Source organism: Diabrotica undecimpunctata, chromosome 1 (genome assembly GCF_040954645.1).
Source record: "Diabrotica undecimpunctata isolate CICGRU chromosome 1, icDiaUnde3, whole genome shotgun sequence".
Classification (NCBI taxonomy): Eukaryota; Metazoa; Arthropoda; class Insecta; order Coleoptera; family Chrysomelidae; genus Diabrotica; species Diabrotica undecimpunctata.
The window spans coordinates 100,690,873-100,706,092 of record NC_092803.1 but is presented as its reverse complement, the minus strand read 5'-3'; the positions used below and the strand labels follow the sequence as shown (position 1 = coordinate 100,706,092).

The window sequence follows — 15,220 nt, the reverse complement described above, 5'->3', positions numbered from 1 at the left end:
GATTTTGAAAGTGGTGTGTATGGGAATGACTTTCTCTTAGGAGATAGTGGATACCCTTGCCGAAGTTACCTGTTGACCCCATTTTTGCAGCCCAGAACAAATGGCGAGGAAGCTTACAATAGAGCACAAGTGGCCACAAGAAATCCTATAGAAAGATGTTTTGGGGTACTAAAAAGGCGTTTTCTTTGCCTGTCTATGGGGCTACGGGTAAAATTAGATACAGCCATGAACATTGTTGTGGCTTGTGCTGTATTGCATAATATAGCTCTCAATCACAATGACAACATTGATGATATAATAGATGTTGAAGCTTTTATTCCTGAGGAGATGTGTGAGATTGCTGGAAGAAATGAGAATACAATTATGCGTTCATCTCTAGTAACAACTCATTTCAATAGGTGGGTACATAAACTTTGAAAACACAATTTGATTTACTACTTATATTACTTTATTCACATAACAAAATTTTTAACTCAATTTACTATTTTTATTGGGGAAATAAGCTACAATTCTACTTTAAAACAAGTTTATTTAAATATTAAATATAATTATTAGTAAGTCTATAACATATAGAGGGTACATCATTTAAGTTTTTAAATAACATACATATTAAGTTATTTTTAAATAACTATTTTTGAATAAAGTTGTCCCAGGAACACAACTCAAAAATATTGACAATATCATTTTAAAGTCATCTACTTTAAAATGTATAATATATGTCTGAATTGTCGACATGAATAAGTTATATAAAATTAAATTTTTATAAGAATTGTTCAGCAAGTAACAAAAAACATAATTTGTTTAGTTTATTAATGTTTTGTATTTTGTGAACGCTTTCTGAAGTAGAAATCGAAATGTCAAAACAACTTGTTTTAAAGTAGAATTGTGGCTTATTTCCCAATAAAAATAGTAAATTGAATTACAAAGCTACAAGACAATAACTTCAAAACAAAATTTTTAATGTTTTAAATTTTCATATTGTAACGTTTTTATTTTTAGTTCTAAATCTTGGATATTTTTTTTTCAACTCATTCCTATGATAAATTAATTTTGTCCGTTTTTCTATAACTGCACCTTCCAATTTTTTTTTATAAAACATTCTTTTTAAAGATTCACTTCCTAATTTTTTTTTTTTTTTAGATAGCCTCTTCTTATTGGTTGTATTTGGCAGTATAGCAGATGTGGATTGTGCTGCAGTGGAGCACTGACTTGCAGACAAATCCCTATTATCTATTTCTTGAAAGTTGTTAACCTCTACTTCAACATCTTGTGTAACTATAAAAAAAAATGTAAATAGTTTTAAATTGAATTACTTAACCCATTAACAGCTAAAGGTGCGTCTATGCACCCTGAACTGACATATTTTATCAATATCTGCATATTATTGTGCTATCATACTTTGCCACAATGTAACATGTATTTGTCACAAGACAAAAACAAGGGATTTAAGGGAAATCAGTCTAGAAATAAATTTCGATCAATCAAACAAAATATTCATTTGTGTGATAATACTCAATTATACCAAGATAATAATTTTGTCAAACTTACTCCTATCTTTGACATGACGAATAGAAAATTTTTACAATTTGGTATATTCGAACACAACCTTTCAACAGACCAGAAAATGGTACTATATTTTGGATGTCACCTATGCAAGAGTTCATTCGGGGAAAGCCTGTAAATGACTGGAAGATTTACAATATAGCAAATGATATAAAATGTCACAATTATAATTTTGATCACTTGCATTATCTTATGAAATTTAAACGTTATTATGGAACTGTGAACTCCGAACTGGCTTCTCACTCATGTTATGGACATCTATCCAAAGATAGTTTGCCTGATGATGTAAGATTTGACAACACTGGTCATTTGATTAGAAGGAATGATACAAGTACACAAAAGAAATGTAGGTTATGCAAAAGTCATACTATATATTTATCTATATTCATACAAAAAATATTGTTATTGTTAATTGTCAGTTAAAAAATTATAAACCTGTCTTAGTTTAGATATTTTTAAGAAGTTTCAATAAAAAATTTAAAAAAATTAATGTTTTTCATTGGTTGGTCATTAATGGGTTAATTTAGATTTAGTTGCTTTTATTTAAATAATTGAATCAAATAAGAACTTACCACATGTAAAGTAAGCAGATGCACTGTCACAACTATTGGTTAAAGGTTGGATTTGGTTTCCAATTAATCCCAACATTTGTGCACCTACCTCTGTTAAACGTGGCTTAAATGTGCCACCATCTGTTGCATGTATTTCTTTCTGAAAACAATTCACTACTGATTAAGAAATACTACTATTTAGTTAACACTAGGTGGGCTACATGAAATTTTTATAAAGACATCCCACTCAGAACTAGTGTAATACTATTTATATGATGTTAAAAAAATTACACCTACTTTGTCTGCAATCTCATCCTTCCTTAATCGGTCCAAAATCTTCTGGTCAGTATATTTTTTAATCTAAAATGTAATCAATTCATTTAGCTGTACATAAATGGAAAGATTTTTACACTTACGTTTTCTTGTGCTATATTTTGGCGAGTAACCCTCTTCAAATTTAAATAGGCAGTGTTTAACTGCTTTGCAGTTCTTGGAGGGTTACTTTTTCCCAGGCTGCATTTTTTTCGCTTGTCGACAAAGCATTAGTACACTTGTTCTCTATTATATTCTTGTATCCAAAAAAAAATATAATTAAAAATTTTTTCTGTAACTACTATAATTTTATACTTACTTTTCAATTATACTTAAGAGCAAACATTTCTCTCTCTCGGTATAATTTTTTCTAGGATTGCTCATTTTTATTATTATTTACTACAATACTATTTAATTTATTATTTAACTACAATGCGTCTATATTCTTTGATACAAGTTAATATATTATTTATTATTTTAGATAAGTTTGGTTAGAATAATTGAAATATTGAAGGATGACAGCCGATTGTGACAATATCGATACCAAATCGTATGTCAGATAATCGATTTCTACGATCATGTAATTTTAAGATAATTAACGTTTCAGAAACTGGTCGCTGGTTAACAGTTGATCAAATCTGACAGCTCGGTTAGATGATCAGAGATTTGAATAACGTTTCGGAAACCGGCCGTAAGTGTCGTTCCGGCACTAACGAACATCCTTTAATAAGCCAGGCAATTCGTCTGTTAAAATCTTGTGATAGATATTGCCAGTGACGATTCAGTCCAAGAAGCAAGGCCAAATAACATATGATTTCACAATGCCACCACAAACATTCAACGAGCTCCTGTTCTGAGACGTAACTCAAAATGGGTGAAGATTTTCATCGGAGTAATAATAATAATTGGATCTGTTAAAAAATCCACTGAGATCAAATGTCAATAGGTCAGAAAATAAAATATTTTCCAAAAAATGTACATTTCGACTTCAAATTTCTCTTGCTCACATAAAAAATGTATCCTTTTTTGAAAATCATTTTCATATAATTTCTAATATAACTCATTTTTAAATAGGTGAAATTTGTTTTTCTTTATAATTCTTCGAACTGTCGTTGCACAACTCTGTATTATTGCGCAATTAGCGCCTACTTACTTGTGGATTCTATTACATATACCGCACCTCGAAATTTATTTAAAACGTTAAATAAAGTATTTGTCTGGATAAAATATATTTATTATGAAATAGTACTTTAAAAATTATTTTAAGATAAATTTTTTTGTACAGTTATGTAAATATATTGTGTGAAGAGGACTAGTTTATCTCACATCTGGATTCTATCCTGATCCTGATTATGCATTTTTTAAACTTCAAAAATATTTATAACAGTTACTTTTTTATAATAAATCAATGGGTATTTTGATATTAAGATTTTCTTGATCATAAAAATTATATAGTTAAAAATAATATACTTGGTATATGAATCCACATTTAAAATATTCAAGACTACAACCTATTATGTTACGTTTTTAAAGTTAAATTATGGCATAACATATTTGTTTTCATTCCAGGACTCAATTACAAGCCGCAAGGGCTGTACACGGAAATGGACTAGCTTAAAAACGAACCCCAAATTCGGAGCGGACGTCCTAGGGGATGGAAGTGGCACCAGTGGATCTTTATCGACGCCGTCTTCCACGGCGAACACAAGCCCCCTGTTGCCATCTAGTTCAGAGGGGGTCCGTAAGAGCAATTGGCAGGTTATTGAACATTTCGGTTCAAAAGACAAAGGAAGTGTTTCGTCTAGTCTAATAGCAGTAAGTAATTATGTTTAGCTATACGTAATGTTTTTATTTGCAGAAATTATAGTTTCTAAATAGTTTATAATATCATATTGATTTATATAATTTGTTTTGTTTGCGATTTAATATCACGTAATACATAAAGTACTAGCAATTTTATTGAAATTCTTACAGTTAATTAATAAAATTAAAGTGATATCCGCCTTATGATTTATCTTAGCAACTATTTTCCCAATCACATTAATTTATATATTTTAATTTCAAGTAACTTAAGTAATACATCTTTTTATATTGTAATAGCGTAAGCATTTAAAATAGCGGACAAGTGTCCTTTTGCAATTGTTTTTAAATGGAATCATATAACAAGTCGTGCATTTGTCAGCCTTTGTCAGTCAGGTAGTATTTCAAAATGCCTACTGTTCACTTCTCAATGATGTAAAAAAATATTGACTGCTTCCAATACATTAATACATTGATACAATTTAATTTCTTTTTTCAGATTTCAATATACTGACAGAAATAATTTCTATGTACATTGACATTTGTCCACATTTTTGTAAATTGTTGTTGTTGATTTGTCTTTATCATTGAAATTTTTCATAAACGACAAAACACTACATGTGATACATCATTTGAATGCTCTTGTGCTATTTAGTATTTTTCCAGAATATTATGCTATTTTGTGATGCCGTTTTACAATGCCAAGAGATTAATTTTCAATAGCATTATTAAAAAAAAAGTACCAATTATTCTTAATAATTTAAAAGATTTTAAATTTTAAGAAAAACTTGCTTAAATAAGTTAATTTATTTTTACAATGTTTTATATTATGGTAGAACACATTATGGCAGAATTCTCACGTCAAAAATATGGCCTCGTGGAAACCATTTATAAATAAAATTCATTAAATACAGTAAATAAATCAAATTTTCTTAACGGTTATCTTTTTTCAGGAATTATGTTCACACCGGCACTGGAACTGGCACTTTCTACAAAATTAGTGTTGTTATCGTACGTAATATTACCAATTATATTGACCCACAGGCGCTACATGATTATTCAAAATAATTAAATTACAAGAAACAAACTAAACTATACTGACGAACTGCAACATCACTATACAAAATAATAAAAATACGGCAAATAACACTCTACACTCTACTGATGAACTGCCTTCCAACTAAAATGTTTATCTTACTAAAACGGCATTCGGTCGGTTCTAAAAAAGAAGGGCGAAATCAAACGTAACCACATTTAGTAAAGCGTTTTATATGGTATGTTCTATAACCTCAAAATATGCAGTTCCAGTCTACGCAAAGTAACATATGAAGAAACTGCCACGATACAGTATCCCTAAATGTCCTTGTGATTTTGTTAAATTTTGTAAAACACATAGTAGACTCATGTATGTATTTCCTAAATATTCCTTACTATTGGTTTATATCTGTCTTACAATTTTTTTGTACTAATACCACGATAGACGCAAGAAACACGAAAGCAGAAATCGATAATAGACCACATAATAATCAAGCAAGATACCACAATAAAGATCAAAAATGTGCGAGTCAGAACAGAAGCAGAATGTGGAACGGACCATAAACTACAGACAGCAAAAATGGGCATTAATTGGAAACATAACAAGACCCCCTATACAGAAGAACCGTTGAATACTATAAGAGAAAAACAATACAATATAGAACTACTCCAAAAACAATCAATAATAAAACTGTACCAACAACGTCTAGACCAAAAATTAATAGAATATTTAGATACGGCAACATCGAAAAAATATACGAGCATATAAAGGCGAGTATAAAACAAGCAGCATTTGAAGCCCTTGGAGAAAAAGAACATATAACAAATGAACAGCACTATTATGAAATAAATGAACCAACAAAAAGAATAATTGAAAAAAAAAAAGCATAATTACAGAAAATGGCTGATTACAAACAACGATAAAGTTTATAAAGAATATAGGGAAAAGGACAGAGAAGTGAAAAAACAAATAATACAACAAAATAATGAAGAATGGGAAAGAACCTGCTTAAATATTGAAACATACATAGGAGTTACAAGAACTTCGGAGTGATGGAAACTACTGAGAGGATTGAAACAAAACTCAGAAGAAAAAATTAAATTGGAAAATATACAGGACAAAGAATGAAAGGACTATTACAAGGAACTGTTAACAGAACAAAGACCACAATTCATTGGAAAAGAAAACAGGCGAAGACGAAGGAGATCCCCAGAACAAGAAATGGAAATAACAGATAGGGAAATGAGAACGGCCATAAAAGCAATCAAAAATAAGAAAGCACCGGGAGCTGGAGGCATCTCACCTGAGCTTATAAAATACGGATAAAAAAAATTCCACCGGATGATACAATGAATATTTCAGAAAGCCATAAATGGAGAACAGCTCCCAAAGGAATGGACGGAGGCATATATGACATCTATATTTAAAAAAGGAGATAGAAAACGATTCGAAAACTACAGAGGAATATGCGTAATATCATCAATAGAAAGATTATATGGAAAGATACTGCGCGAAAAGATAGAGCAAGCGATAAAAGGCAAAATCGGGGAGGATCAGGCAGGCTTCACGGCAGGAAGATCATGCATAAACCACATATACACACTAGAATAACTGCTGGAAAAGAAAAAAGCAAAAAATAGAGATACACATTTGGCATTTGTGGACCTGAGAAAATTCGTATGACTCTGTACCAAGGTCAGAACTATGGGAGGCAATGTACAAATTAGAAATACAGACGGAACTCATAGAAGCTACAAAAGCTCTGTATAAAAAAAATAAAGTGTCCATTAAAATGGGAACAAGAATCATAGGAGACTTTACCACAACAAAAGGGCTCCTGCAGGGTTGTTCCGCATCTCCAACCCTATTCAAAATATACTTAAAAAAAACCTTGACTATATGGAAAAGAAAATGCGAAGGCATATGAGTACTGGTACGGAACGTATACCTGTATACGTTAAGCTTTGCGGACGATCAAGTAGTGATTGCACAAGACCAAGACGACCTCAGCTACATGATGAAAGAAACTTCAAGAAGAATATACCAAGGCTGGTCTAGATATTAACCTCGCGAAAACAGAGTACCTATCTACAAGTGAAGAAGACATAGAAGATCTACAGGTTGACGACAACGTAACAATCAAAGGAAATGATAGATACAAATACTTGGGGTTTATAATTACGAAAAAGGCAACAACAGAGGATGAAATTAAGCAAAGAGTAGAACAAACAAGAACAGCAATCCGACAACTTAACTCAGTATGGTGGGATAGACACCTAAATATGAAGACAAAAACACAGATTTATAAAACATTAGTGCGAAGTATTATGACATATGGGGCTAAAAATTGGATCATAAACACGAAAAACAGCAGTAAGATAGTAACAACAGAGATGGAATGCCTGCGAAGATAATGCAGAGTAACAAGAATGGATAGAAGTAATGACGGAATAAAGCAAAGAACATCAATAGAAACAGACATACTAACATATATAGAACAAAAAAGACTAAAGTGGTATCGACATGTAAGAAGAACTAGCGACAGCATATGGATAAAGAAAATAACGAACATACAATAAAAAGTTTTAAATAAAAAACTACATAAGATAGCCCTGAAATTAGTATTTTCACCAACAGAGAAATAACCCAGTTCCTTCTGCTTGATTACATATACAGAAAAGATATAAAAAAAAACACATACAAAAAGAAATAAAATTGACTGAGCTTTAAATTCTATAAGAGAAACACTCACTCATAATTGTTTATTTAGGTGCTGGTATAATTTTAATATGAAAATATTATAATATATATATATATATATATATATATATATAAATATATATATATATATATATATATATATATATATATATATATAAAGTTATATGTAAATTTATCAATTAATATAAATATTGTGTGTGTATGCAATCAAATTATCTTCCGCAATGCACTGGGGTTGACTCGGGAACAGAATCTTCTCAAAAGGTCGCGTGGTCAGGTTACACAAAAATACTGAAGTGCTTATCGCGCTGATTTATACAAGACTCAACTAAGATTGAAGTGCGTAGTGTGTCGTTTTGTAACGTTGTAGTTTTGCTCCCTTCAGACTGTTAGGGGGCGGACTGTACAGGTCCGTATTAATTCATGATTGACAAGACATACACACACTAATTAAAGAATTAAATATAAAAATAAAATAATAAAAATTATTCACAAAAACTAATAATATGTGTGGAGGGACGTAACATTCCCACCCACCAAAATGCATATTTGCATTTTTAGTCAATATAAGGCAAAGGGCATAGCTTAACCAAAGGTCGCCTAAGTTCACCTTTCGCGGTTTGTACGATAGCTACGCGAGCAATATCATCTTGACCGAAAATTAAAGTTTTAATTCGACCCATTTGCCATTGTAAGGGAGGCTTGGTCTCATTACGTATTAGTACGAGTGTACCTATATTAGGATTACCCTCATTTTTATGCCACTTCGAGCGTTGATGAAGAGTATGTAAATATTCTCTGCTCCATCTTTGCCAAAAGATTTAAATGAACATCACTGTAATCCCAATCGGGAATTATCTTTAAAGGCTCTAGTGTAAGAAAATGACCAGGTGTTAACACTGAAAAATCATTTTGATCATTACTGACAGGACATAAGGGACGACTATTTAAGACAGCCTCTATTTGTATGAGTAATGTATTGAATTCTTCATAGGTTAAAACCTGTTCGCCTATGACTCTAGACACATGTGTTTTTACGCTTTTTATATTCGCTTCAAGCAATCCATCAAAATGGGAAGCTGCCGGAGGATTTAAATGCCATTTAATGACGTCGTTTTTATCAAAATGTGACTTAATGTCTTCTAAATAGGATTTTGCTCCTACAAAATTTGTTCCGCAATCAGAATAGACAACAGAGCAACGTCCTCGACGTGCTTTAAAACGTCTGAATGAGGCTAAAAATGCCTCGGTACTAAGTTCAGATACCAATTCTAAGTGCAAAGCCTTAGTGGCAAAGCATACAAATAGGCAAATATAGGCTTTCGTTCGTTTAGCATTTTTAAGCTTATTGGCTCGTATCAGAAAGGGACCGCCAAAGTGTACGCCAACGCAAGAAAATGGTTTGGCTTTGGATATCCGTAGGTCGGGAAGAGCCCCCATAGGTGGCTGATAATTTTGAGGTTTTAGTCTCCAACAGGAAAGACATTTTAAAAAAACACTACGAATAACACGTTTGGATGAAATTATCCAAAAGTTTTGTGACAAGGCGAAGTACGTACCTTGAATGCCTGCATGTAGATGTACAATATGAATTTCCGAAATAAGTAATTCGATAAAATTACCTTTGGAAGGCAAAAGAAGAGGAAAGTGCTTGTCATACGCTAATTCTGACTGGCTAAGTCTTCCGCCCACTCTTAGGAGATCATATGAATCAAAGAAGGGATTTAATTTTTTCAAATATTTGAATTTTATAGAATTACCCTTAACCTGTTCTATTTCTTCCTTCAAATATCTTTGTTGCACTAATCTAATTAGTTGATTAGTGGCGTTACTTTGCTCCTGAATAGAAAGCCTTCCAACTGTTCGTTGATTGACTGATTTTAGGTTACCAACAAATCTAAGAACATAGGAAAAGATACGTTTTAATTTTGAAAAGGAAGAAAATCGATTACAGAGATTATCGACAAATTCATCAGATGGAAAAGACAAAAGACAACTTTTCTGTTTCAATTCTAAGTTATGCTCGATAGAATTGGTCAAGGAGAATGACCAGTTATCTTCAGTAGTGCGAAGAAACTCCGGACCTACCCACCAGGCAGGAGTATTTAAGAAATCATCAGGGAAAAGTCCACGGGATCCGTGATCCGCACTATTTAATGAAGAAGGAATATATCGTCAGTGTTTTGAAGCAATCCTGTCTTGAATATAAGAAATTCTGTTACTGACGAAGGTTTTCCATTTATATGGCTGTGAATTAATCCAATGAAGAACAACAGTCGAATCTGACCATGCGTAAATTGTACTAAACGGTATAGTGAGAGTCTGCAATATATAAGATAATAATTTACTAAGAATTACTGCTGCATTGAGCTCGAGACGAGGAATAGTTTGTACCCTGGTAGGAGATACCTTTGTTCTCGGGCTAAAAGAAAATAAGTTTTGATGACTCCTGTATCATAACACACACGAAGGTATGTAACAGCAGAAGATCCACGTAAAGAAGCGTCGCAAAAGCCATGAAGCTCATAGGAAATAATTGCATTTAAAGAAATATGACAAGATATAGTAAACTTAGACAGTATAGGCAGTTCAATTTTAAATTGTTCCCACCTTGAAGTAATTTCCAAAGGTGGAGTTGCATCCCAATCTAAATCAAGTAGCCAAAGACGTTGAATAATAGTCTTTACTATCAAAGTGACAGGATTAAGAATACCGTAAGGATCGAATATGCGAGCTATTTGGGCTAAGAGATTTCGCTTTGTACAGGAAGCTTGAAGAGGTAAAATTTTATAAAAGAAATCATCAGATGATGGATTCCATCCAAGTCCTAATACCTTCAACGAAGATTGATCTAAGTCAAATGAAAAAGACTGTTGCAGGATATGATCCAAAGGAATATTAGCGAGAGAGAATAACTGAGGGGCAATACTTGCCCATTTTCGTAACTCAAATCCACCACGTTTCAATAAAGATATTAATTCTTTTATAGGTGGGGGTTACTAGATGACGAATAGATAAAAAGATACTGCTATTTTTACCTTGCGTTTTTTTTAAACAATAATTTATGTTCAGAATTTGATTTTTTATCTATAAGTTTTTTCCCTTATAATTTAAATAAACAATATTTATACCATTTTTTTATATCAAGAATATCTTTTTCCCGTTTTTTCAATTAAAATTGATAAATAATTTACGGAGATATTTGCAAAAAAGCAGTTTTTTGCACTAATTTATAAATTTAATTAATTTTTTTTATTAACAAAATAAAATGTTATTAATACATTTCTACATTGAGGAATTACCGCCCTTTAAATTTGTGCGAAATTTCCCCCCGATCGGTAAAATATTTTAAAAGTTATTCAATTTGTTTATCCCTGGGACTAATTATTTAAACCATTGAAACCATTTAAACCTATCACAGAAAATAAATGAATATTGAGTTTTCATTGAAATTATTTACAAAATAAACGTTTGAAAAAGGGGTATGTTTTTTACTTATAAACAATTGTAATAACTTCTATTTTTTTCCAGCTACAGACTTGTACGTACAACCATTAGATAGCTGGTAAAAAAACTCACATTTAACAAACAAAATAAATCTTCTATGAACAATAGGAACGAAGTTAGCGACAATTTTTTTGTTAATTATATCTCCATTGTTTATAAACATTAAGAAGTAAAATTTGCACAAATTTTGAATGAAAATCTAAACTTTATATTGAATTTTATAGCTATAAAATTCATCCAATTTTTCGAAACTTAAAACCTTTCGAAACGAAGTTACTTTCGAAAGATCGACATAGGAAAGTGGAGGGGAAACTGTTTTAGCTCCTCGCTGCAAAATTTAATATTATGGTTACGGATTTATCATTCAAAAGCTTCAACAGTTCTGTAGGAATTTCATCAGGTTCATTTGCTTTTCCATTTTTAGCGTTTCTTATTGCGTATTCTACTTCTTCTTTCAATATGTCTGACCCAGTTGCATTGATTATCTGAGTTAAGTTGTTTCTATCGTCTTCAAATAATTCATTCAGGTATTCTGTTCATCTTTTCATTTTATTCTCTAGATCTACAATAAGATTTCCATCTTTGTCTTTAAGTTTACCTATTTGGCATTTCTTTATGCTTCCTGTTATCTCTTTTACTTTTTTGTGCATATTGAACGCATCGTACTTTTTCTCATAGGTTTCCATTTCTTCACATTGTTCTTTAATCCACTCCTCTTTGGCTTCTTTTATTTTCTTTTTTATGTGTTTATTTATTTCTTTGTATTTGTCTGGGTAATTCTTCATCTTTCTTCTTTGTTCCATCAAGTCTAGTATATCTTGTGTCATCCACCCCTTATTCTTTGTTGTTGTTTTTGTAAGAAGTTTTTTTCCTGCTGTTTGTATAGCTGTATTTATGTACTTTAATTTTTGGTTAAAGTTGTTTGTATCGTTAATTTGTTGCTGCAATGAACGGAGGTTTTTATTTATTTCTTCTCCTGTTTCTTGTCGTATATTTTTGTTTCTAAGTTTATTTAAATCTAGTGCCTTTCTGTGTGGTCTTCTAATCTTTTTTGGTCTCGCCTCTGTCACAGTAACTACCGGGTTATGATCTGAGCCCATATCAGCTCCTGGGTACGTCTTAGTACGTTTAACAGCATTATGATACCTGCTTGCTATCATAATGTAGTCTATTTGATTTCTCACTATTTTTTCTTTGGTATGTTGTGGAAATGTCCATGTATATAACCGTCGAGGAGGTAATTTGAAAAAGGTATTTGTTATTACGAAGTCTTCACTTTGGCAAAATTGAATCAATCGATCTCCTCTGTCATTTCTGTTTCCAAGCCCATATTTTCCTACTTGTTCTCCTACCTTACCTTGACCCACCCACCTTGGCATTAAGATCGCCCAATAATATGTTAATGTATGGAAAGACTGACTTAATAAGTGAAGACAAACCACCTGCAACAAAAAGGTTCAGACCTGACAGTGAAGTCGAATAAATGAACCAAATTTTAACTTTTAAACCAATGTATGTAAAGAAAATAAAAAAAGTAAAGTACAATAAACACTGCAAAATTTAATAAGGCAAGTGATGAAAAAATCGACTTATTTTATCAAAGCAGTAAGGCAGATTAGATTAATATTGTATATCATATTTGTAAGAAAAATAGAATAAAAATCAATATTGTTAATTATAAAAATACAAACAATTATAATTAATATAAGGAATGTAATAATATAATGTGTAAAAAATTACCTGAAATTTAATTTATAAAATATATAAGTATTATTACATCATTGATATAAAATGAAAAAACATATGTTGATTTTCCGGGATTTTCCGAGATTTATGGGGGGTAAAAATTATGTCATCATTATTAATACTGCGACAGACTATTCGAGCAAATTAAAAAAAAAAGTAAGTATTTAGGGTGAATTTCAAATGGACTCAATTTTTCCGAGTTTTCCCATATTTTTCGGCCAGTATAAACTATGTAGTTATTCACATTTCGACGAGCTACCCCAGAATAAAAAAAAAATTGCAGCTGCAAAGGAAGCCGAGATAATGTAAATTTTTCCTAGGTGTTTGCAATTGCAATTTGAAGTTCCGATGCCGAAAAAAAAAACGGAGCTAAAACAGATATCACTCTCTACTTAGAAAGTACCGTCGTTTCAATAAGTTTCAATATAAAGTTTAGATTTTCATTCAAAATTTGTGCAAATTTTACTTCTTAATGTTTGTAAACAATGAAGATATGATTTTTTTAAAAATAGTCATTAACTTCGTTCCTATTGGTCATAGAAGGTTTTTTATTTTTTAATGTGAGCTATTTTACCAGCTATCCAATGGTTGTACGTACAAGTCTGTAGCTTGAAAAATATAGAAGTTATTACAATTGTTTATAAGTAAAAAACATACCCCTTTTTCAAACGTTTATTTTGTAAATAATTTCGATGAAAACTTAATATGCATTTAACTTCTGAGATAGTCTAAGTCTTAAAGAATCCTATGAAATTTGCTGAATGTGTCTAGCATCATGCATAGGGCAAGCTCAATAGTTTAAATAATTAGCCTCAGGGATTAACAAATTAAATAACTTATAAAATATTTGACTGATTGAGGGGAAATTTCGCACAAATCTAAAAGATGGTAATTCTTTGATGTTTAAATGTATTAATACCATTTTATTTTGTTAATAAAAAAATTAATAAAATTTATAAATTAGTGCAAAAAAACTGCTTTTTTGCAAATATCTCTGTAAATTATTTATGAATTTTAATTAAAAAAACGGGAAAATAAAGATATTCTTGACATACAAAAATGACATAAATATTGTTTATTTAAAATATAAGGGAAAAAATTTATAGATAAAAAATCAAATTGTGACCATAAATTATTGCTTAAAAAAACGCAAGGTAAAACTAGGAGTACCTTTTCATCTATTCATCATCTAGTATTCCCCACCTATGTCTTAAAAGCTTCAGATATCTGTGAAACATTTTTCCACCTTTTTTTTTTAACCAGACTGGGCTAAAGATCATTTTGTAATTTTGGACCTAAATATAACGTATCGTTTAATGACGGAAAGTTAGGGCCGTGTGCGGAATCATCAAACACAACGCGCAATGGAGTAGTACTGGACTTCTTGTAAATACCATGGTGTGGTAGATAATAAGCATTATTTATTGCCGTACTTGGCTGAATAGGATTTAAATAATGATTATCTATGAAACTTTTGATAAAGCTTGAATATTGAATCTTAAGTGATTCATTTTTGGCAAATCTGCGCTCTAAAGAACTAAATCTTTGTAAGGCTAAACGTTTCGTGTCGCCAAAAGAAGGTATTTCGTTTTTGAAAGGCAGCTTTACTACAAATCTGCCCTCGGAATTTCTATAAGTGGTATGAGTATACAGCTTTTCACAGAACGAGTCTTCCGGAGAATAAGATTTAACTTCTGGTACTTCCTCAATGGCCCAGAATTGTTTTAATGTCGCATCTAATTGCTCAGAATCATTAGCAGAAAATGACGTAAAAAAGGAATGAATATTTGTTATATTTATAGGTGGAATATTTCCCATTAAAACATAACCGAAACTTGTTTCAAGAGCTGAAACCTGATCATTACGGGTTTTAATAATTCCTCCTGTTAAGATGTAAGGAAAGATCTCTTAATAGAACATCAACTTTACCTGGAATATTTGCCATTTTATCAGCCAACCTTAAATGTTGAAGATAAGGCAAGTT

At 31.2% G+C, this 15,220-nt stretch overlaps 1 protein-coding gene across 3 annotated transcripts in view; it reads left to right on the top strand.

Moving 5' to 3' along the window:
* LOC140451697 (adenylate cyclase type 6) overlaps positions 1 to 15,220 on the top strand; it is a 3,083,308-nt gene that overhangs the window by 1,102,374 nt on the left and 1,965,714 nt on the right. For all 3 annotated transcript variants that reach the window (XM_072545540.1, XM_072545547.1, XM_072545553.1), the window contains one exon: positions 3,996 to 4,241. In XM_072545540.1, the coding sequence (XP_072401641.1) occupies positions 3,996 to 4,241 (246 nt within the window). The remainder of the gene's footprint in view (positions 1 to 3,995; positions 4,242 to 15,220) is intronic.